The sequence below is a fragment of the Somniosus microcephalus genome, chromosome 1 (genome assembly GCF_052327205.1).
Source record: "Somniosus microcephalus isolate GS21.2 chromosome 1, FLI_Smic_1.0, whole genome shotgun sequence".
Classification (NCBI taxonomy): Eukaryota; Metazoa; Chordata; class Chondrichthyes; order Squaliformes; family Somniosidae; genus Somniosus; species Somniosus microcephalus.
The window spans coordinates 173905524-173930472 of record NC_140987.1 but is presented as its reverse complement, the minus strand read 5'-3'; the positions used below and the strand labels follow the sequence as shown (position 1 = coordinate 173930472).

Genomic DNA, 24949 nt, shown 5'->3' with positions numbered 1-24949 from the left:
GAGAAATCCTCAATCTAGACTTTTCGCTGGAAGGACTTTGCATTGAATATTTTCTTCCAGAAGCAGCGGTGAAATTTGACATGTTCATATTGCTACTGGTGGCACAATACAGACAAGCCGCAGTACTGAAGGACTTTAAATTCCAGCTTTTCAAGGGAATGTGAACTAAAGTTTCCCACAGACATGGCATCGACTTTAAGATTTAACAAAATCAATTACATTGTTCAAAAGATTACATTCTAATCAAAACAGTAGGTTGGCTAGCAGATCTTGGAATGCTAAAAAGGAATCTTCAGATCCAAATCACTCAATAGACTGACTACTGATAACCTAAAACCTACTATTTTACTATTTCTACTAATTAGAGGAACTAAATAAGGTACCAGTTTCAGGTCAATATCTGTAGAATATGATGAGGAGCCATCAGACATGGATTACACTATCGGTTGTACTTTGCACCAACCTCAGCCACAAATACACACGAGGAGACTTCGGTTCCTGGTGGGAACATGAGCTATCTGTTAACATTAAAATGATTCAAACGCAAATTTTCCAAGTACCTGGGGTGTACAATGGACAGCCTGGACACTTTTTAAAACTCGGCTTTGCACTCGGTTAGAGCTAATGCTACCTTAATGCTGAGGAGCAATTCATGGTCTCACATATCTTGACTTCAGTGAGCTTAGGATCAAATTGTAAATCTGAATCCTGAATTCATTTTGCACCAGTACAATTCTGAAACCACTTCACATTGGTGTGATTGTGGTGTAATAGCCATTACTGCACCTGCAGTGTGATGATACAATCACGACTGTATCTATACACTGTGACGATACAATCCATCACTTCTGCACCTACATAGTGTAACGCTAACAATCTAGCACTGTCAGTCGTGGCTCAGTGGTAGCACTCTTGCCTCAGAGTCAGAAAGTTGTGGGTTCAAATCCCACTCCAGAGACTTGAGGACATCATCTAGGCTGACACTCCAGTGAATACTGAGGGAGCGTTGCACTGTTGGAGGTTCTGTCCTTCAGACAAGACATTAAGCCAAGGCCCCGTCTGCCCTCTTAGCTGGACGTAAAAGATCCTGTAGCACTATCTGAAGAAGAGCAAGGGAGTTCTCCTGGTGCCCTAGCCAATATTTATCCCTCAATCAAAGCCATCATAAACAGATTATCTGGCCATTTATCTCATTGCTGTTTGTGGGACCCTACTGTGCACAAGTTGGCTGCTGTGTTCCCCTACATTACAACAGTCACTACAATTAACAAGTACTTCGTTGGCTGTGAAGCGCTTCGGGACATCCTGAGGTCGTGAAAGGTGCAATCTAAATGCAAGTTTTTTTCTTATTGCATCTACACAGTGTGACAAATACGATCCATCACTGATGCACCGACACAGTCTGATATTACAATCCATCACTGATGCACCAACACAGTCTGATATTACGATCCATCACTGATGCACCGACACAGTCTGATATTACGATCCATCACTGATGCACCGACACAGTCTGATATTACGATCCATCACTGATGCACCAACACAGTCTGATATTACGATCCATCACTGATGCACCGACACAGTCTGATATTACGATCCATCACTGATGCACCGACACAGTCTGATATTACGATCCATCACTGATGCACCGACACAGTCTGATATTACGATCCATCACTGATGCACCGACAGTCTGATATTACGATCCATCACTGATGCACCGACACAGTCTGATATTACGATCCATCACTGATGCACCGACACAGTCTGATATTACGATCCATCACTGATGCACCGACACAGTCTGATATTACGATCCATCACTGATGCACCGACACAGTCTGATATTACGATCCATCACTGATGCACCGACACAGTCGAATATTACGATCCATCACTGATGCACCGACACAGTCTGATGTTACGATTTATCACTGATGCACCTACAGTGTGAGGATATGATATATGCCTACTGTAACTGTACAGTATGCTAAGTTATATGTGTGCTCTATAACTTGTGTACCTACATATTTGTCAAGATATAATCTATAACTGCTGTATCTACACAGGGTGAAGATGTGTTCTATAACTGCTGACAACTGTGACTTGTTCAACCCATAAGCATATGGTTGGATGAAACGCTTCTGACTCCCAGCTGCCATCACCTCTACAGCACTGAGTCCAGCTCTTCACACAGCACCAGAACAAGCACTCCAGCTTATTAATCCTCTGAGGGCTCGAGGACTTTTCAAGCTTCTGTGAAGAAAATGTGGTTTGTATCGTCTGTCTGTTAATAAAGAATGTGATAAAGACAAAGCACAGAACACACAAAAGGTGAGTACTTTTGGATTGAAAAGGAACATTTGGAGCTTTGGCCTTAACTAGATGTGGGGCAAAAAAGAACACAAAAAAATAAAATCCTATTGCTCTTCTGACCCAGTTAGAAATCTTCATGGATATTAAGCAGCAGCTTACATGAATAAAAATCTCCAGCTGCTACCGTTTATGAACTGGAGTGGACAAAGGGGGAAAATGAAGGCTAAAGGGGTAGGTTATTCAAATAGACTTCACTGACAGCAAGTCAGCAGCTAAGTCCCCAGTAACCAGCTCAGCCTTTCCTGCCTTTCCCATGGAATTTTTCACCCAAAAAAAAGCAATCTAATTCCTTCTTTCATTGTTTCTCAAGCCTCGTCAGCACATGATTGAACAGGGAGGGGGCAGATTAATACCCGAGGTAAAACCTGAGAATGTGTTGACATCTTAGAAAAACAAGGGCTAGCTATTCTCTGAAGTCCGATCCACTTCTCCCCACACAGCCCCCCCCCCTGCCCCCTCCGCCGCACACACACATACAGACAGACAGACAGACACCCCCTCACAATCACTTCAAAACTGCTGATGTGGAGGGCTTAGGACAGTTTGAGGTCCTGCTTAAGATCCATTCATCTCATTAGCTTTAAGCCGATTAATAAGAATGGCCAGTTTGCCCCCTGGATATTTAAGAAGTGAAGAAGTTAGCTGAAAGATCTCAGCGGAAGGGTTTTGTGTTCGAGACAATGATAAGGTGGCTTTTTAAATCCTTCATCACTCTCACTGGGATTGTGAGTCTGCAGCCAAATGAATTGGAGCTGGTCAGTTTGAGCTCTTTGTGCAATCTATTTAATTTGTTGTGTATACCTAGAGAGAAAAAAGTCACCTTGGAATAAGAGTTTGTGATTCATAATCTTTTCCACTTTGAACAGAAATTGTACACAGCACAAAACAACTCCTTACACAGCCTCTCAAACACCAGCCTTGCTGAAAATGTTCTCTTGTGAGACAAGAATTTTTTTTTTTACTAGGGAGGGTACAGAATAAAATGCTGCAACGGTAAAAGCGGGTAAAATGCATGGTCCGTGTGCACTTCAGACCTCTCACGATGTAGCGCCCTACTGTAAAATGCCCGGGCGCAAGAGATGTGGGGGGGGGGGGGGAACGTTGGGCGCATAAACACAATATCCGGTCTGATTTATAAAGCGACACAAAGCTACTGGCTGCTGAGAAGCTGCAGTGAGACTGCAGTCACAGATAAGCCAAGAGTCAGCCTAGATGTCTCTCCATTTTGTGGATGAACTCTCAAATTTCAGTCAGTAGAGCCAAAGCCTCACCAACACAAGACAGAACGATCTGTAAACAATGCTGCATTTGTACACTGGGATACGGAGCCCTGTTATTACAATGTATATTTTACACATTAAACATATAACTGTTCAGCATTCGACAACTACACAGCAAAATGACCCTCTTCAAAGCATATAAACAGCGGCACTAACATCTAACGTCTTTGGTGCAGTGAGGTTGAGGTGGGGTAGGATTTGCCTTCCTCCAATAAATTAACATTAACATCGCAGCCTTGCACTTGCTAAACCTCTTACTTCCCGCTATGGAGAAAACTCACTGTAATTGCAGCACTTTAGGTGCTTGTGAGGATTTGAGAGCCTTTTACATACACAGCCCAGTAAAGATTACGTGGTAGATTTTCAACTTGCCGCCCAGGTCAACCACCTGGTACAGAAACCAGCCCATTTTCATTGAAATCAATGGTTTCAATGATCGGCATCCGATCCGCAAACGGCAGTTTTATACCCGGGCAGCAAATTGAAAATCAACCCCCCCCCCTCCCCCCGTCATATCTCTGGATGAGTAAAGCAGAACACAATTCTTCCATCGAAAGTTTTCCCCTTGTCTTTTGAACAAGCTGGCTCCGCTGGTATATGGTTCCATGGGCAGCAGCAGCCCTGTGGTACCTCTTTTCCAAGTCGTTATTTTACGTGTGTGTGAATTAAGGCACTGAGTATCGGTAGGCATTTCCACCATGGAAGGGACAGCATTCAAGCTTGATTCGTTTCTGATGGATCGGATATCCACGCATTCACTTTCCAGAAGGATACACTGCATGGAGATCTGAACCCCATCGCTGATTTGGACTCTCCTTCATCTAAACAGCACTAAGGCCAACTCATTCCAACTATTGCCGAGCTGAGATCAGCAAATTAACTGCAGACTGTAGGCTGAGCCTGCGACCTTCCTGGTCTGTAGGACTCAGTACCATGCAGTGCACCTATCCAGTAAGCACTCTGAGGAGCTTAGGCTGCGAAGGCCTTCACAGTTGAATAACTGCAACTGTACTGAATTATTTCCAGGAAATATTAAGCTACCCCTGTTAAAAACAGCTTGAGATTTGTGCCAGCCATTGATGGCAGCCTGATGAGACGCTCCAAACTCAGATGGTATTCCAAATCGTGATTGCCACAAATCCCTCCGCAACCTTTACACTTGCCCGCTGGTTGTAACTCAGTTGCAAATTCACATCAAATGCAAATTTGCAGCGGTAGATAAATGAGGTCTTATGAAAGAAAATGTCCGAGATCAATCGGAATTAGTGGTGACTTATTAAATCCTAGCATAGAAACCACTTTAAATCAAGTTAGCTCATGTTGCAACAGAGGCGCTGTAAATTTGTTCAAAATAAAACTGTTTATCCTTAGATACAATTGGCAATTCTACTACCAGCTCAATCTTACTTATTAGTAATTACATAAAATCAAGAGTCAATTGACACCAGGGATGCAGGGGCTTAATCATCAGTGGTTGAGGCATACCTCGCGCCAGAAGCCATGAAAAGAAGTACTTTTAAGTTGCACCGGCAACCACATTCTTAACGAATTAACAGAATATCTACCCTCTTATTTTTCAAAACGCAGAAACCAACAGGAAAGGCTGAGGCCCATAAAGCAATAAATCGGAAGGTGGGGGAAATCAGGAAGCAGTGATTATGTGAGAACGGGCTTAGGTTTTAAAAGCCATGGTGGAAGGGAGGTTTACCAAAGTAAGGAGCGCCACAGTTTCAAAGTCCAGAAGAACGGGTTTGAGTGGGAAGATGTGCAATGAGTTTTGAATTTTGAGGAGGTAGGGAAGAGGAAACGTGTGTAGGATAGCACCTTTGAAGCTACGGAGGAACAAAAGAGGAAATTTCACAGGAGTCCTGACCATTGTAATGTTGATAAATTAGAGGGAGACGTTGAAGGTGAGTTATGGGTTTTTTGTGCTCATGATAGAACTGCTAGCATTTACCGCCATCACTAAGACTGCCTCAATTTCTACATGCAGAGATTGTTTGTACAGGAAGCAACTCACATCTGGACAAAAGTACACTGCAAACAAGTTGCGCAAGATAAGTTTAAGGAAGCATGAGCAAGCATATCAAAATAATGTAATTATCGCACAGTAAACAATTTAATGAGCAGTCAACACGCCAGGGCAAATGAGCACTGAACAGCCAAGTATCAACAATATTACCAACAACTGAGGTTAGCACCTCTGCTATATGGAATTCTATCTATTTACAGTGCTGCTAAATATATTTATGCTGTGGCAAGTTCTTTAGCTGGACAGCAAAAAGCAAAGAGAATTTGCTTGTAATCCCGTAATGTAAGCAGCATTGGACATTTATGCGTTCATCAAATATATATTTTGCTGGCGTAGGAAATGAAATTTTTGTTGTCATTACACAGCCTTGGTATGATGGCATTGATCCTGGCTGGCCATGACACCGCCTTATCTTGCTGAGTGCTGCACAAAAAGATCAAACAGATACAGAAGGATTTCAAAACTAACGAGACAAGCATCTCAATGGCCTCAGAGCCATTTCTTCCTCCATCTTTTGATTTTAGCGTAATTTGTACTAAGTCAGGAGTGCAGGTGGAAGTGGGGTGAGGCGAGAGCACGTATCCCAATCTTACCCATACTCTTTGAGGACAGTTTCCTAGCATTAAACACAGACCATGGTAGCACACAAGGGCACCAGAAGTGCATGCAAATCACAAATGCACACAGCAACATAGTCAATCACTTTGTAACTGCCACCGTGACGCATCAAACCACAATTTTCTGTGGAATTCTGCATGGTACATCTTAACATTACAGCAACTACAGAATAATAACGGCAAAGTCCTGTTGCACCCAAATCATGTGCACAATTTGCAGGAAATTATTTTTGCGGCTGTTGTATATAGTATGCATATTGAAAGCTGAAGGATAGCTAAAAATCTCTTAAAGAGCTTCCACGCACTTGTTCACATCCCCTTAAATTAAGTGTTACCTAATAGGTCTGCTTACTAAATGCGTCTAGCCAGCTCCAATCCAACACAGCCCTCGTATTTTGTCTAGACTCGCCATTTGCGGTGTCCGTTCAGCTAACTCTTGGGTACAAACCCTCATGTGGTTTACTCATATCCAGCTTCAAATAGAATAATGATTAACTTAATCAGCTTGTGCTAGCAAGCCCACCAAAGACTAACACACTGCAACTCGCAGGGCACTGGGAAGACAGTTTTAAATTAGCATCCACCACAGATTATTGTGCTTTTCTCTAGAATCAACAGCAGAGTTGGCCATTTCCCCTGGCATGCTGAGTGAATGCTTTGATTTACACCTCACTTAAATCTGCCCACCAGACCACTTCCAAAATTACAGTTAAGCTAAATAATTCTCAGTGCACCCAGCCTCAATTTGAGTGTCAAATTAGTTGCAAATTCACAACCAATGTCATTCGGAGCTCCGAGGTAAATGGGTAATGGATGCATCGCAAGCACATTCCACAAACTTCTCCATTCACTTTGCACTGGTATAAACTAGCCCAAGACACTTTTGAATTTGTGGTCTCTGAACTGACAGAAAGGGTTAAACTGAGCTGAATCTATCTGTATAGGCTGAATATACTATGGCCTAGAAATTCAGTTGTTTGCGCCAGCCGCTAGCGCCTTAGGAGGAGGAGATGTGGGGCGCTAGGCGGCTAGCGGCCGGGCGCAGCGCGATCTGCGCCTCTCCCCAACTTCAGTAAAGATTTAGCAGCGGCGCAAAGCCTTTGCGTGCGCTCAGCTGCGCGCGCAGATCCTGACGTCATTTCATCGTGCAACGCCCTTTGTGCGCCCCAAACCGGAAATTCAGTGGCGCCGGCCTATTGTGCGCCTGGCGCCCCTAGCGACTGGTAGAGGGGAACGGTTCCCAGTCGCTGCGGGGCGCGGGGGGCGCAAATTAAAGGGCACTCCTCCTGCAGTAGAAATGGCAGCCATTTTGCAACACTCCTTCTTTGTGAGAGACGGATCTTTCTGGTTTGGCTCAACACTCGCACAGGTACTTGTGGCTTCAGGCCACAGCTTTGCACTTGTCTTTAACTTCAGAGCCATAGCATTGATTGGAAACATATAATGGGGGCTGCAATGGGTGCAAACGTTGGCCTTCTCCATAGTCCTGGGCATTGTACAGATCAAGCAGCAGTGGTCAGGCCTTGCTTCAGGGCTGCAGTGTGCAGGGCGTGGCAGGCAAACAAATCCACCCTCCCCCTTTAAGAGCTCACCGGCGCCAGAGTGTCTGCCGTCAATCAGCAACTCGCCGCACCTGCGCTACGCCCGCCCTCGGGGGTATCGGCCCGGGCCGCCGGCTTAGCGCCTAATGATAGTCGTGCATTGCCTGTTTTAGCGCAGCAGCAACCTCTTGGGGCGATGCCACTGAATATCGGCGAAGGTGGCGCCGGGCGCAAACTTTAGCGGCCGCCCCGCTGTAGCGCCCCAAACGTGGCTATACTGAATTTCTAGGCCTGTGTGTTTAGGCCCTGCCCAATGACACACAAAGGGCAAGATGTTAAGTGAGTCAATTAGCTCCCTCCATTTACAAATTCAGCCTCTCCATGAGGGCAGACAGTGTTTTTCCCTTAGCTCTGTGGAAGTTTCTGTAATTCAGCACATGTCAGTGCCCTTTGTGGATTTTACTTTCCTTCACATTAAGTACTTACAGGTTCCAATGTGTTGCCTGTTTTAATTCCCTCCCTCCCTCCCTCCCTGCCTCTTTCTATATCTTTCTTGTGCTGATTCTTAGCTTGTAACACACACATGCTCTGGTGTCAGTTATGGAGCACTGGCCCAGGGCAGAACAATAGAAGCCTTTTAATTTGGTGGTTCCCGCTTTCAAAGTGGTCAAAGCTCCGAGACACAGTCAATATTTACTGGAGTGTGATGGTACCGTTTTATGACTTCTTCCAAGTGGAACTCAGCAGCAGGGAGCCATGAAAAGGCCTGGGCTTCCAGAAATATCCGGCAAACAGCATTAAAACCAAAAAAGAAACCCATAAAAACCACAGGACGTGAAAGGAAATACTACCTCAGACAACAACATGCTGAAATACTGCTGCGTTCCTCCCATCACCAACTCCCACACTAGAAAATCTACCTGCACTATCAAAAGAAAAATACTGAAGGAAGAAATATCCCAGCAGAAATATCACTAACTTCATTCGCTGAACTGTCAGGAACTGTTCATGCATGTGACTCTGCCACTATAAACTAAAGTAATTTTCTCCATTTCTCCAATAAATCTGCTGGATTGTAATGTCAGCTGTTATAACAAATTATTATATTACACCACGCTAACAACAAGGGGCAACCCCAGTATCAAACATCAGTGGCATCTGAACAGTTTTATACTGCGGCAGCAATTGAAACCTACACTGGGCTGACTATTTGAGGGGGGGGAAGAGTGTTAACGTGTTAGATTTTAAAAAAATTATTTGATGAACATTTTTCTAAAAAGCTGCAAAGGATAAACTGCGAACCCATCTCGTGGATGGAGAGAGACAAGAGACTTTTTTATTTAAATGTTTCTAAATGCAAGTTGGAACTCAGCAGACGCAGTGAAATATCCCATTTATTTCACTGGCAAGTATACATTTTGGAAACTTAAAATTATTTCCAGAGTGCTGTCTGTGGAATACCAACTAAGGGAGAATTCATGCAACAAAATGATTGTTTTTGATTTTGTAAATTGATCTTTGTTGGAGATAGTAAAACAGGCAAGTCGGCAGCCAGTTTTACATCTCTCCTGATTTTTATTGCCATTGACTTCAAGAACTTGCAAATAAAACAGCTTCTAAGAACTAAGATAGGCCAAATGGCCTCAATCAACTGTAAGTATCTTGTGAAGTGCTGCCTGTGGTTACTAATTCCTTACCACCAGTTAGAATAACCAATTCTGCCCCTGACTGCTGCTGCCGATAAAGTGACTGTCAAATGCAGAAGGAGCCAAGTTTATTTTGCATGGTTAAACTAATCTCATGAATGCAAATCTGTTTCACCTTCACACACCTGAAGAAACTTTTTGTTTTGTTTGCAATGGTCTCAAGCTGCTTGACAGCTTCACTGAATACGAACAGGCATGTTATCTGTGGGAATGTGTGATTCTGTGCCTTTATTACATGTGAAGACTTGTAAATGGAATTCCCTTTTCACAGATTTACTCACCTTTTATTTTTAATTTATTTCCCTCTTTACGATCCTCGCACTGTGACACAACAGACTATTTCCTGATAGAGGGGCCGAGCAGGCCAGGGTCTACTTTTAATCCTCTGTCTATCCAATCCTGAGCCAACCAGCATACCAGAGTAGAATATTAGCTCACTCTCTGATGTCCTGTATGGATCAAATGTGTGACCCCTTCTACAATACAATGCATTTATACACCATCGAACTGCACCATCAGGCCATCATGGCGCCCCTTCTTTAAAATATAATGCACCTAGCATAATAAACGCTATGGTAAATTTTCACACAGTAACCAGTCACTACCCTTTGGTCGACATTACATCCTTTGTGAGTATTGTCATCCATTGAGAACATAACCGGCACTGTCAGCCATCCCCAGCAAAATCAGCTAAAATGAGAGTAATTTACAACATTAAATTCAAAAAGCAAATAGCAGGAGAAAACTTCAGTATGGTAATATAATCTCAGGGTCCTTACGATGGCTGTTGACCACTCGAAGACACTAGCAAAACTCAATGGCCTAGACCACCTGTTAGCGCCCTAAGAGGGCACTTAGTGGGTTTTGCGCCACTGGCCACGCCTCCCACTAAATTTAGCGGGACGCTAATGGCGGTGCTAGCCGTTAGTGCTGTGCCGCTACTGATGACGTCATCGGTGTGCACAGCGCCCCGCTACTGCCCCGATCGCGAAATTTAGTAGCGCCCCCTGCTTTAACACCAGTCGCAATTTGCGACCGGTTCAGGGGGGTCTACCTGCGGCGGTAGAGGCGCTGAGGTGCAGGGCGGCCATTTTTTTTGCTGGCCGCCTGCCAGCACACCTCCGCGCCGCCGTCCCCGGCCTCCTGAGCGCCCCCCCCCCCCCCCCCGCCGCGGAGTGCTGGCTGTGTCCCAAGAGCCCGGCACTTCTCCTCGGTGCCGGGCTCTTTTGCCAGCACTCGCGCTCTTTGAGCGCGCTGCAGCAGGCCCCTCCCCTTTAAGAAGGGGACGGCCTGCAGTACCGCAGCGTGCCGTGCCGCAGCGTGTGGCGCTGCGGCACGTTGCGCTGCGATTTTCAGTTGCAGCGCCCCAAGAGGGATGCGGGGCACCTTGAGTAGCGCCGCGCTTCCGTCTGGGGCGCTGAAACTGAATCTGCGGCGGGCGGCCGCGACCCCTTCCGTGGCCGTACTTCAGGCGCCCTGGCGAGGCTGGCCAGTGAATTTCTAGGCCAATATGGCTGCAGATTGCAGCGTGCTCCTTTGTTCAATGACTTACTTCCTGGTACTCGCTCACCATTTCATCATGGCAACAGAAGTCACCCGCAGTTTGCTATCACCTGCGAGTGATACTACACCGTTCCCGAGTTACAAAATTATAATATTTACACTGGAGCAATCTGTGTTGTTGCAACTCGAGAGCTATTTGATAAACTCACAAGAGTGTGCATTCCGATTAACATCCTGTGAATTAGCAACAAATGTAACACTTAAAAAGAGTCCAGTTTTCAGGGAGAGACCATCTGTACTGTTTTAAGTGTGTGACGAGCAGTAATCTTCCTTTCAGTTCTCACGTTAATCCGCACCTAGCCATTCTCTCGCACTTAATCAGAGTGATTATTTATTGGTTTAGAGGGGTATTACTTTCAATCACACATATGAGGCAGTAGCTAAGCTGTTCATAAGCTTATCAAGAGCCAATTCCAACCAGTGCAAAGGGAGCCTGCAATGTTTCGTCCTGATGCTCTCTGAAACCACACAAGTCTCTACAGCAGCATCCATTTTGAAAGTAGCCACTCACATATAGAGTTACCTCAGCCAGCTCTGAACAGGAGTGCGCCTCAAAGGTCATTCTGTGCAACTACTCTGAGACTGTGCTGATAAAATGCAGTGGCTGAAAGCAGGGACAGCAGCTCCATCCTTCATTTCACAGATGTCATATATCTTTTTAAAATCATATACAAGGCCAACATTCTCAATTTTTCTAGATATCACTCTAATTATACAAATGCACTTTAAATGTTTGCTCAATTTCAATTTAAATGCCTTAAACCCTCCTTTCTCTTCCCCCCCCCCCCCACTTTTGACTCCATGCCATTCCTTTCTTTGTCTTTCCCCCATGTCATCAAAAAGAAACCCTCCGGTCTCCTCTGGGACTTGACCCGTGGAGATGTGGAGCTAAGCTGCTGAGCCTCTGCAATCGCCATTCTCCTTCACAACACACAGCACTCTTATTGTGCTGCTCTGGGCAACGCATGAGGAGGCACCTGTTCGCATAGAAAGAGGAAATGCAATGTCCATGAGTGAAAGAGTTTGGAAATCTCATAAAACAAACTATATCCACAATTCAATGAAAGAGACAACCCACTGTTGAACATACTCGGTATTACGACCAAAGTGAGCTGGTCAAGTATAAACTCACCTTGCTGCTAATCATATATAACGCACTCAAACTGATGATTCTGCCCATTTTTACAATACAGTACCTTGAAACATACAACAAAAATCTTACTTCTCAGGATGCAATATATATTTGCGTAATTTGCGTGCTGAACTAAATTAGGAGTGCTAGGATTGCCTGTGATCAATACAAAATGGTCAATCTGGACAGGTCAGGAAATGCCCACACACTGTTTGAGGTTTAATAGCACGATGTTTTTGTGTGGAACCGCTATCTTTATTCTGAGTTTTATCTTATTTACTTTACCAACATGCAAGGCTGGTATCGGTTGTTCGGTACGCTCCCTATTTACTTTGCCGAAGTGTAGGGCCAGTTCCTGTGTGAACCAGATTTACTTCAGCTAATGAACACCCAAGAACTATCCTGTGTAATCCACAGCACTTCTGAGCAAAACCCTACAAACATTAAACAGAGTAAAGAGGGGAAACCAGACTGAAGGCTGGAGGGGGGGGGGAGGGGGGAAAGGGAGGGGGTTGTAAGATAAATCTTTGGAGGGGAAAAGAGGGAGGGATGGAGACCTGACCAAAAACCAAGCTACAACACTTCCTTTAAAGCAGGCCTCCTTGTCATAAACAGTCATCAGTAAAACACATACTTTGTCATGTTTTTTCCCAAATGACAAGTTTAACAATAGTGACAGCCATGTGTGTAATTAGTTTTCATTGTTCCCCTGACAGTCATTGCTCAAAGCAGGACCCTTGTCTTTTCTGTTTTAAATATTATGGAAAATACTCCACTGACAAGTATTTAATTACTACGTAGTTCTAAAAGGCAGTGCTGACAGACCATGATGGGTGCCAAGGAAAGACTGACTGCCACAATCTTTTTAGAAATAGGGAGATTGGGCAGGAAAGCTGTTCATGTTTTTCACCGAGGCACATTCAACAACACCTTGCATTAACATAGCGCCTGTCGTATAGAAAAATGTCCCAATGCACTTCATAGAATCGCATGGAAAAAATGGAGGTCAAACCAAAGGAGGAGATATTAGGAGGGGGGTGAAAGAGGTGGGTTTTAAGGATGATCAAAGGAGGAGAGATAGGTGGCAAGGTGGAGAAGTTCAGGGAGGAAATTGTAGAGCATGGAGCTCAGGCGGTTGAAGGCACAGCCATCAATGGTATGGTGAAGGGGGGGGGGGGGGGGGAGCACAAAAAGCCAGAGTCAGAAGTACGGCAGTTCAAGGAGGGGGCTACAGAGATAAGGAGGGTGTGATGAAGGATAATGCACCACCATCACAGTAACAGAAAATGTTGCTTGTAACTTTGATTAGGACCATTTCAATGCTGTGGGAAGGACAGAATTATAATTGGAGGGATTCTAATAGGTAGTTGCAGGAAACATGGGCAAAGATTTGGGAGGCACCAATGCGTTCATTGACTTTCGAGAGGAAGAGGTTGGAGACGGAGCGATACTTTACAAGGACAGAAGGGCCGAGGATATTTTTTTTTTAAGGGGGGGGGGGGCTGGGGTCATGACAGCAGTTTTGAAAGGAGAGGAGACAGTGCCCAAGAAGGAGGACCATTTACAATGCCAGTTAGCACTTCCCTTTCTGCTGACCTGCCTGGGTCCTAATTAGGTTGCAATATTTATTTGCGTTATCTAGCAGCTGGGTGTGTGTGTATCTGATGCTTGGAAAAGTAGCCTGGGACTACCAGAACCTACTGTGCAAGTAACTGTGATGTGAAAGGGATGGCTGTTACTGGGGAGGGGTTTTTCTCCCTCTTGTGTATTAATTTATTTTCTTTAAGTAAAGCAACTTACTACTGACCCGAATAAGTGTATGTTCCTTTTTTCACATCTGCACTGAATTGTAATTGCTTCACTGGGAAAATGCAATTATTGTTAGCAAAACTAATGAGGGGGAAAAAAACAAAGACATATAAAGTAGCTTAAAAGCTACTTGTGTCAAAGGTTCAGGTAAAGGAGCTTGGAAATAGAGCAGAGTAGTTAATTTGGAATTAGACATAAAAACTGAAAGCCCTGTCCTTACCCAACATTTCAAATTCTGGATTTTTTTTTAGGAAACACTAGACGCGTATATGCGAAAGGCTTCATTTTGACTGTTTCACATCTAATCGTTGTAGAACAGCAAGATAAGAAAGCGGCAATGCTTCTTAAGAGGGCCGCTCCCGACACTGTACTGCACAGGGCAGGAAATTTGTTGAAGAAATCAAAAGGTTGCAGAAATGTTTGCTCAATCAGATTATAGCAAAGCGTTTGCACGTAGAGGAGCGCAAACACAAGGCAAAGGGATTTTGTTTACTAAAGTATCATTTTTCATTATTATATGGACTCTGTTACTTGTGTTATTTTCTTGATGCAGAATAAATGAAATGTTTTCCTCCTCACACAGAGACACATGAAGGGAGAGTTAATGGTGCTTCGATACAACTATCTCTTGTCTTCTGTTTGTACTGTTTCATATTGCATATGAAGGCAAACTGATGAATAGCTGGCTTTTTGTTACTTGAAAAACTTATATTTACAAGCATAACAACTGTGATGTGATGTGTGAACTCCATGAAAATGAGCACATCATGAAGCTACTTACTTTGTAATGGCGTCACTACAGAAGAAATTCATAGAATGGTTACAGCACGGAAGGCGGCCCCCGTTGACCCCGTGCCGGCAAATTATACCCCAAAAATTTGGCTTTAAATTTAATAGGTGCCCAACACACACGCACAGCAATCAGTTAACAGAAATTACAGGGATCTAGTTGTTTTACTTATTTTAAATAAGAGAAACAATAGCTTACATTTTGCCCAAGTTTCTGGTGCAAGAATTTCTACTGTAATAAGATATTTATCGTGTGTACACGACTGTACCGGTGTGTTCATGTGTCTGTCAATGGATCTCTTGATTCCACTTTTTTCTCTCCTAATTTTCTCTCTCATCTCTCACACAGTGAGCCCAGGACTCCTGAAGGACTAATTGCATTCATTCATTTACTCTGCACAGCATGGTATTGTTAGATTACCAGATCCATAGCAACAGGATAGGAGAAAAGGCTCATCTTTAGCTGCACCTCACCAACAGGAAACATAGCATCTGGGCAGGTTGGAATGTAACCCCTTCATTAAGGTATTTGCAGTTTTGAATGGGAAGAATTTTTCCCTTTTTTAGAGAGAGGGGTAATTAACCTCGAATAAGTTGCCTGTCAGTACCTTCCCTCTGGAGGCAGCAGCCTGTGAAACCCTTACTCGGTCCTGGTTTCTCTCGAGCTCACACAAAGGGACCACATTGAAAGAGCTGGGTTTCCTGCTGTAACAGTGACTGGATACAGTGATGCTATTAACTTTCACTAAGCACCATATAATGAACTGCAAAACCCCTTTCTGTTGAATTTTACAACCAAAACCAGGACACATTTATGAGCAGCCGCAGTTCCCCCACCCCCTGTAAGCGGAGAAAGTAAGTAGTAAAGTCAAACTTTCCCTTGCAAATAAAATGCTGGCCCCCACTGACTCTTAATAATCGGCATTAACCCTTCAGGCATGGACTGATTTACATCTACAGAGCTGCATTGTGCACTCTCTGATTCCTTTGCTCATCAATGCATTCATTTTTCAATTAATATTTTTAAAAGGTTCTGCTACAGAAATATAAAAGTGGAAGAGACAAAGACAACAATGAATAGCAAAACAGAATTTTTTTCATAGTGGGTGCTGAAGGAATACTGCATTCAAAAATTATTATACGTTCAGTCATAAAGAGCTTGAGTTCTTATCTTCAAAGCAGTAGTGTTATTAAATTCATCTTGTCTAAACTGTTGCATTAAATTTAATAAATTGTTTTTCTTTTCAGACATCAATAATTGTTTTAAAATCTACAGCGATACATACATATAGCAAAACCCTTAATCTTATCATATTTCGCAGGAAAAAGCCACAATCGTTTTTTTTTAAAGCCACATTGTGGTTTTCCCATAACTTTCGCTCATCTGCAAATAGAACTACGGCAATAAAAATGGAAGATTTACAGGCGTTACAAGGTCAGCGACGATAACTGACAAAGTCACGATCATGCAGCCACTGTCTGCCATTGGGGGCTTGTCAGGGAATGTGAAGCAAAGTGACAGGATGCACTAAAATGCAATGGCGCTTACTCTGCCACACAGATGACATTTGGATTTGCAACATGCAATTTTACTGATCGTGAATTCCAGCGCCATTTTTCACTCTTTTTTAACAAGGGAACATTGCGCTGAGATTTCAATTAGTTCTCCGCCTCAATATAAAGTTCTTACATTATTGCTTACATTACAATTGAAATTTAATCTTGCCAGTTTTTTGGAAGAGGGGTTAAACTACCGTATTATCCCAGCAACCCAGAGAATTTGAGTCCCAACTAAAGTGGGCTTTAACCGCGTTTCCATTGTTTCAACATTGCTCACAATTGGCAAGACTGAAAGCTATAACAAGCGGCCATGGACTTTATGTCTTATAATCCATCAGCACAGTGCAATATCACATACAATTTAAATCTATATGAACAGCTTTAAACAGAGTCCCACATGGTTACTTTATACAGTTACTTGAAATGCCACAGGGTAATTCTAACGCGGAAAAGATGGTAACTTATTTTGTCACTGCGGGTGTCATTTTCTTTGATAAAACTTATTGTTAAAACCTATGGGTATATCAAATAACTAATAAGTGCAACAAAAGTTGGCTGAATTGAATTTTTTTTTATTATTCCCAATTCATCATATTTAGACCCAGAAAGGAGATACTGTGTCTTCAATCATATCAGCCCGGGTGAGGAAAATTTCCCAATAGCTTAAAATCCAATTTGTAGGCTGCAAACAGGTTTTGCCTGACAGTGTAGTAAATGCATAAAAAAACATGCCCTGTGACCCAAATCCGTTTGTTCATCTCAGCTCAAACTGGGACATCACCTCTGTGCTAGAAAAAAAGATACACAAGACAAGGGAGAAAGAATGTTGCAAAGGAGAGAACATACAAAGTGGGATACATACAGGGAGACATAGAGACAATGACAAACACACCAATATATAAAGAATGTCACCAAGAGAGAATGCGCAATGGAGAATACAAAAGAAAAAGATTAAAAATCAGTAAACGCACATATGCAAATCCAGAAAAAGGCAGAGGGAGGGAACACATAGCTAAAAATACCTACAAAGAAAAGAGGAAGCAACTGACTGATTCATAAAAAACAGCAAGAAAGCAACACGCACAGAATGCAGAGTGTTGGGGGGATTTATATAAAAATATGACAACAGCGGGGAAAAGAGAATTTTACACACACACACAAAATCACACAAAGAGAAGACATACTCACCGGGAATAACAGAGAGGGAGAGACAGAAAGGCCAAGGGAATGCTCATTCAATTGTACCAACCCAAACCACTAATTGTAGGTTTAACTTGCAATGTTCAACTTAGAACTAAACAATAAAATAACCTTTTTATGTGTACCCACTCTGGACGTCTACAAATTGAAGACTTTCCAAAGAAAATGAATAAACTTGAGGAGAATCATTTAACCTGGTTTCAAATTGAATCCAAACACGTCTTTTATTTGTTTGCAGTATGTGCTCTTTTCTTATGAAAAATCTTTATGTATCCTACAGTAAAATTAGATTGATCTCCAATATTTTTGGAAACTCAGTAACAAGCTTACTATTGAATTTGGAAAATTTCTGAATATTTTCACCAACGTTCACAGTGAGTCATATATAAATCTCTATAAAAACATTTAGTGACCAAAAACTCAAGAGTAGATAATAAATTTATGGTGACAATTGGTGGCTGGATTTCTAAAGCTGTTTTTAAAACGTTTTGCAGCATAGCACCAGACTCTCTAAATGTGCTGAAGTGACCTCTGATATGAGTACATTTGCAATTTAAGCCTCTCTTACAGAAAAGAATAGAACTTTGTTTTTCTTTAATCCTCGAATTGCTTAACAATTATCTTACAAATCGATTTGCATTTCTGGTTTACTTTTGTAATTAAAAACTTTCAGCCTCTGCAGATCAATGAGAGAAACATTACAAGAGATTGGTGAAGGGGGGGGGGGCGCTTGCATAAAGTGCAGCTGCTAATCCAAACTCAGATGTTGTCCCTGTTTTAAAAAAAAACACAGGTTTTCTATTTTTAATTTCGGTAAAAAGAAAATAGTACGGCAGACATTCGGACAGGACTGTTGACTGTTCGGCGGTGTCCTGGCAAATGTAAGGCAAAGGAAACTTCAACAAAACACACATGGGAATGTTCAACGCTGCAATAATTCTAGCTGTACAAAGCGGAGAGTGGAACTTCTAATAAAACTTTACTAAGTTGTTTTTAGTGGCATCATGATCCGATGTTGCTGGGAGCTGAGCCGGGCCCGGCCACACTGACGGCTGAAACTGTCGCCAAGTTTCACTCAAACTTTCGCACCTTTCCCGGCTCACAATAACCAGGAGGCGCCGCCTGGACAATCTCACAATTTATACATCCAGTTATTCGATTAAAGATTGCACGATGTTCGCTCCAAAATTCCAGATTTAATCTCCCACCCCATCTATTTTTTTAAATATTAAAATCTTTTTACAGTCCTTTGGCGAGCGGCTGAAAAATGAACGGTCCGGCGAGAAGCCACTTTTACTGTGCAGCCGCTTCCATTATATCGTTACAATTAAAAAATAAAAACTTCGCAACAACTAAAATCAAGGGCAGGCTGGTGGAGGAAGCTGCTGGCCCGCTGGCCGAGTGTGATGGATGAATGAATGAATCATTTCCTCCTGGGTTTCAGCAGCGGGCGAGTGACAGTCTCCGGGCCCGCCGCCCCTCACACAATCCCGGGGAGAAGCCCCTGAATGCGGCGGGACACCGATTTGTTGGGAGCACTCGAGCTAAAACCTCAGTGAAGGCAGCTTTAAACACACGCACACACACACCGGAGAGCCCAGAACCCACAGCCGGACCAAGTGCCCGGCTGTCTCAACAGCAACTTTCATTACGATTCAAAACACTAACCCGGTTCAAATGTCACCTCAGTGCTATGCGCACTTCACCTGAAAATGCCCTCTCGTCTACTTCATGAATTACAAGCAAAGCCCAGTCGGGCTGGTTTAACACTAGGATTCACCCCCCAAAAAAATCATAAAATAGTGTCAGCCCCAGAGGGCGACCAGACGGTGACCCAAACCTGTGGGACTTGCAGTTACCCAATTCCCATCAGTGAGCTTTCATTTTGTATAAAAAAAGGTAAAGGTGGCGCTCCCTCCCCGCTCAGCTCCGCGACCGGCCAGCCGGCTCCAGGCGCGCCTTACCTCGGGTTGGTGCTGTTCCAGTAGACGGCGTACCGATCGGCCACCGCTTTGCCGGGCTCCTGCGGCCAAACACACATCCACAGCACCACGAAGACGACAAGCACCTCCGCGTTGATCATGGCTGCAGAGGGTGCGAGGAACCCGCTCTCTCCTTTCAAACTTAAAGCTTCAGATGGCCTGTCTCATTCAGTCTGTCTTCAGAGAAGGTCAGAGTCCAGGATCGGAGAGACAAAGTCCAGGATCGTAGCAAGAAGTGAGGATGAAATACCTGCAGCTGTACAAACACCTCCAAAACACCACAGAAGGAAATATTAATTCATCTGGTGACAAAGTGTGAGGCAACGATCTGCGAAATCAAAAGAATTACAAAATCCCCAACTCACTGTCAGCAGGGAATGGGATCGGCGCAAAGTTCTGTGCTTTTTCAGCAAGACGAGGTTAAGTCCGCAATTTGTATGCAACTGACAGCAGAAATCAGCAAAAAAGTCGGTGCAAAGAGCCCCAGAAGTATCAGCGTGCGTTGTTGGTGCTGCTGGTGATGTGAGAGAGATCGATGTTTTAAATTATAGATACTCAGTTACTGGGAGTGTAGCAAGACCAGCTGGAGATTCCCGAGGCGGCAGCATCCAGTCAGTCAGTCACAGCATCTTTTCTTTCTTCCTCTCCCCGCCTCTCTTCCCCCCGCCCCCCCAAACAAAATCCCCCACTGAAGATGTGCTTTGAAAGATGTGCTTTGAAGAGCTGGAACAAACTCGCCGCTGCAACCTGCACACGGCGCTGGCGCTCCGCAAACACGCTCACAGCGGCCAGCGGCAGCCCGGTGCGAAGAGGATTTGCCTCCCCGGTTGTTGTTTTTTTGTTTGGTGGGTGTGTGTGTCCCTCCCCTCCCGGGATGAGATAAGCGAGCAGCCGGGATCCAAAGAGAAATGCGAGGGGCGCGGAGAGCCGACAGTGCCAGACCAGCGCCGCCGCTTCATTGAGAGTCTGGCGAGTCGCGGTTGTTTTGGAGGCCGGCGGGGAGGCGGATCGCACGGCCTCGGAGGAGCGGCTTCGGGGTGGGCGGGAATTGCAGCCAAGGAGGAGGTGCGGGTGGGGGGCAGAGCTCAGCCCCCATTCCCCAACAGCTGATAGGCTGCCACCCTCCCCGCCTCCAGCTCCTCTCCGCCAATATCTGCGCTGGGCCAACTCACAGCGCTGGCGGCGCTGCCGGGGCCAACAGGCTCATGTTCACCACTGACGGCAGCTTTCTCTGAACTTTCAAGAGCGCTTTGCACAAGTCGCTTCATTGTATTGAAAATAATTGCACCCCTCTGATTTTCCCCAGGACTGGGGCCGTGGCACAAATGTCTTTATAATGATCGCGCCCCTCAATTAATGAATAAACTGGGTAAGAAAATATACCGACTCCGTCACGTCAGGTTAAATCAATAGCATTAATAATGTGGTGTAAAAAGACATGGTCAGTCACACGCCTGCTAGCACGGAGAGCTGCTGTTATTTGCCCCACGTTATTAGTTATAAATACAGCGGTACCAGAATCAGGAATGATCGGGGCCACATTCTGCAGTGGCAAATCAGAGTTTCACTTGTCACAAAACCGTGCATCAGGTAACTCACTAACTCAGCTTTGCTCCAACGTACGCAATTTATCGAATATCTCTAAAGATGACTGCTTGCCCGTGTTTCGCACGTCTTGTCTGCTCTTACCACTCTCCAGTTTATTAGGGGGCTGTGAATTTGTCTGGTGGAGTCAGCCAGTCTCCAGGATTGAGTTTACAGATCGGAATCGCTTGTTAGACAGCTCCAACACTCCTCCTGGCGGCGGCACTACTTACAACACCCTCTCTCCTTCTCCATACTCCCTCCCTCTGTCACACACACATCACCCTTGTGAGAAAACCGTTCTACTTTCCATGTAACGAGCAATATTAAGACGAGTAACTCACCTTCTAGGTTGTTACTTAATCAAAAAGATTCAGATGATATAAATATCTGGAGATTAAATGACATAAAATCAGAAAATGCACAGCAGTTAGAAAGAGAAAATTCAGTTAACATCTGAGGTGCGACCCTTTATCTAATGAAGTTTCAGTGAAGGGGCCCTTGTGAAATATCAATTTCTCTTTTTCAAATATTACACGTTTCCAGTTTTCTTGTGCTTTTACTAAAAATTATTTTTCTCTAATATATACAATGTAGTGTTGATTTTGAAATAATGCAATATATTTGCTGTTATGCAACATGTGTGCTGTGTTAGTATCAAATAGGCTTTATAATAAATTAAAATAATTTAATGTTTAAAGTGTTTTAGATGTTCTGCCTTGAAAAGTATTGTATAATCCAAGTACATTATTGCTGGAGAGGTCCACATTCTGCTATAGGACTAGTAGTGATAGAACCTTTTCTGCAAAAGCTTACTGGTATTTATTTTTTGTACATTTTAATATATTTTGTATATTTTACTCCCAATTCAATGTCTTAGATGGCTGTATCAAGGCAGGAGGATCAGGATCATGTAACAGAAGGAGCAAATCATTGTATAGATTTATTAAATTGTATGCTTTACTTTGCATTGGATCAGCTTAGGGAGGGGGCTCAGCTGCTCCATGCTCCATCCTTTAGGGGCCCTTATCTGATAATGTAGATGAAACTATGATAGACAGAATCTATTTTTGCAGAGCCAATGATCTGATAACAAACCAGTGGATCTTTCACTGGTAGCTTTGATTTGACAAGCTAGGCAGGGCTGGATACATAGGGGTAGACCTTGACTCTGTTCAATAGTGTAAAGTGGATGATAGCGAGTCGACAGCTCATTTTTACATCTCTCCCTATCTTTATTTCTATTGAAGTCAATGGTAAGTTGATGGAAAGTCGTTTTTGGAGCCACGTTTTGGCTGTTTTTGATTCATTTTTGATGCATTTAAGGGGAAGCTGGAAAAGCACACAAGGGAGAAAGAAATAGAAGGATAGGGTTAGATGAAGAGGGAAGAGAGTAGGCTCATGTGGAGCATAAACACTGGCATGGAATGGTTAGGTCGAATGACCTCTTTCTGTGTTGTACATTCTATGTAACTGAGGTGTTGGAGAGCTAACTTTTGGCTGCAGCTGTTTGACTTCATTGGCTGCAGGAGTTCTGGAAATGATGGCTATGTTGCTGGGATTACCATTGAGGCTGCAAAAGTAACAGCATGAGCAAGCATGGCAGCAAAGACGTGCGGAGGGTCAAAGAAGATGGCGAAGGAGGCCAAGGAGGTGTTACAGCATGCAGGTCTTCCGGAATAGGATGTTGTACCTCAACATGACAGAGCTGCAGTGTGTGAGGAGGCTGCGCTAGGAACCCGGGCACTGAGCGTCGATACAATGAGAGTCATTCAGATATTGGAGCTCGCATGAGAAAACCATAGGCGTCCTCAAACAAAGGTCCGGTCCGGTGGAGTCCTGCAGTATAGTCCGGAGTGAATCTCCAGATTTGTAGTGGTTTGCTGCATGCTACACAGCTGTGCCATTCGCAGGGGCCAAGACTTGCAGTCAACACAGGAGTAAGAAGTCCAGGTGCAAAATGAAGAAAGGGACGAGAAAGAAGAAGATGATGAGAAAGACCAAGTCCGAGCAGTGCTGCCAGAGCTGTAAGGCAACAAATTATTGAAAGATTCTCCTAAGCAAACCCTCCCCCCTCCCCCAGCATACCAACAGTCCCAACACTTGACCCACCTTCTGAATGGCCTCCAACGCTACTACCTCTCTTACATAACTATGAATCTGAAGAGCAAGATCAATGCAACAACATTAAACCTCTTTACTTCATATCAGACACATTGTGGATTGAATAACTTCCTTCTTCTTGATATGGAACTGAAATCACCCTAGTGCAATTCCTTAGTGCCTGGCATCTGTGCTTGTTTACCTATTCTCCACCAAGGGCACTTGAGATGGGCGTGGTGGGCTTGGCTACAGACTGCTGTTTCTCGCCATCGGCCGCGGCAGCCTGGACCATCTGTCTGTTTGGAACAACAAGGGCACTGGGTCAGAGGCTGGCAAGGGAGCAGGTGTACTGTCAACCTGAGAAAGGACAACATAAGCCTCTCCCATGGAGCCATTGCCACTGTCATGGTGCTGCATCTCTACTCTGCCATGCTCTGTGTGAGAACAGAGTGAAGAAGTGTAGTGATGCTCTGGAAGCCCCTAGCCGTGCTCTCCACAGTCCTATCCATGCTCTCCTTCATGGATCGAAAGGTTGAGGAGATGCTACACCGCACAGCCACAATGGCAGCAGTCAGAGTTCCCAGCGAAGCTGAGAGCTGTCACCAGAGGCTCCATCATTGTGGGCCCCACTGCAGTGTTCATAGAGCTGACCAGTCGCTCCATGGTTGACTGCATGGTCTCAATGCCGTGCTGGATGACCCCACACAAGCTAGAGCTGGACTCCTCCATGTTCTGTACCATTGTGCACAAGCTGAATGGCAGGCTGCCCAGTGCACCTAAACGGTACTGGTGTATAGGGATCAGTCTTTGAATGTAGGTTGCACTCTCAATCTTTATCTGTGCCCTCTGCAGCAGAGTCAAGGTGCAAGCTCTCCCTTCGGCTAGCTGCTTCTCGGGTCATCCCATCTCCTGCCCAAGCTCCTGTGCACTAGTGCTCGGTGAGTCTCCCAGTGCAGACCACACTAGCCTATCCTCTGCAGTACATGTAGTACCAGTCTCTGAGCTGGTACTTACTAACATAAGTTTGAATGACGCTGTGTCATCATGGTTGATGCTTACTGCCAGTTCCTCAGCCTCTGAGTGCTCTATATTTTTTTGACCTGAAAGTGAAGAGAGTGTGAAGGATAAGCAGAGACAGAAAGCAGCTGCACTCTGTCATACTTAATGTGTGAGGGTGAGATTTCAGTAAGAAGAAACAGTGTAAGATGGCAAGAGCCCTACAGGATGCATCCTCTAGCCTCACCACACCCCTAACGCAACCCATCCCCACCATCTGCATTACTTCCTCCTTGATTGGGGAAAGGACCTGAATGGATGCTTTCCCTCCTCCTGTCCTCACCTCCTCTCTATTATTGTTCACCAGCTTTCCCAGTAGAGTGTTAGTGGTGGCCGAGTGCTTTCAGATAGACCTACTGTATATTTTTAGCATTTTTGGTTTTATTTCCATTTTTCAGCATTTACAGTTTTTCTTTTTACCAAAGTTATTGCTGTTGTTTGTCATCTAGGACCTGAAGGCATGCAGTGCCTTATGGTGGGATTTACATTTTACAAGACTTTTTCCATGGCACGTTGATGCTGCTTAAACTGTATGGCATCTATCACTATCAAAAATGTATAGAAGATAACAGAAGAAATTAAACTCATGGACCTCAAAAACTGAGAGTAATACTAA

The 24949-nt window shown here is 44.1% G+C and overlaps 1 protein-coding gene across 2 annotated transcripts in view; it reads right to left on the bottom strand.

Moving 5' to 3' along the window:
* The window catches only part of efna5b (ephrin-A5b), a 242584-nt gene extending 222333 nt beyond the window's left edge, over positions 1-20251 (bottom strand). Inside the window, exons 1-2 of one of the 2 annotated variants that reach the window (XM_085987598.1) lie at positions 19956-20250; positions 19573-19858 (exon numbers count right to left, since the gene is read on the bottom strand). In XM_085987598.1, the coding sequence (XP_085843724.1) occupies positions 19573-19691 (119 nt within the window). In that variant the 5' untranslated portion in view covers positions 19692-19858; positions 19956-20250. Of the gene's footprint in view, positions 1-19572 lie in introns of both variants that reach the window. The other variant, XM_085987606.1, reaches the window with a different exon arrangement.
* Between the last annotated feature and the right edge of the window lie 4698 nt (positions 20252-24949).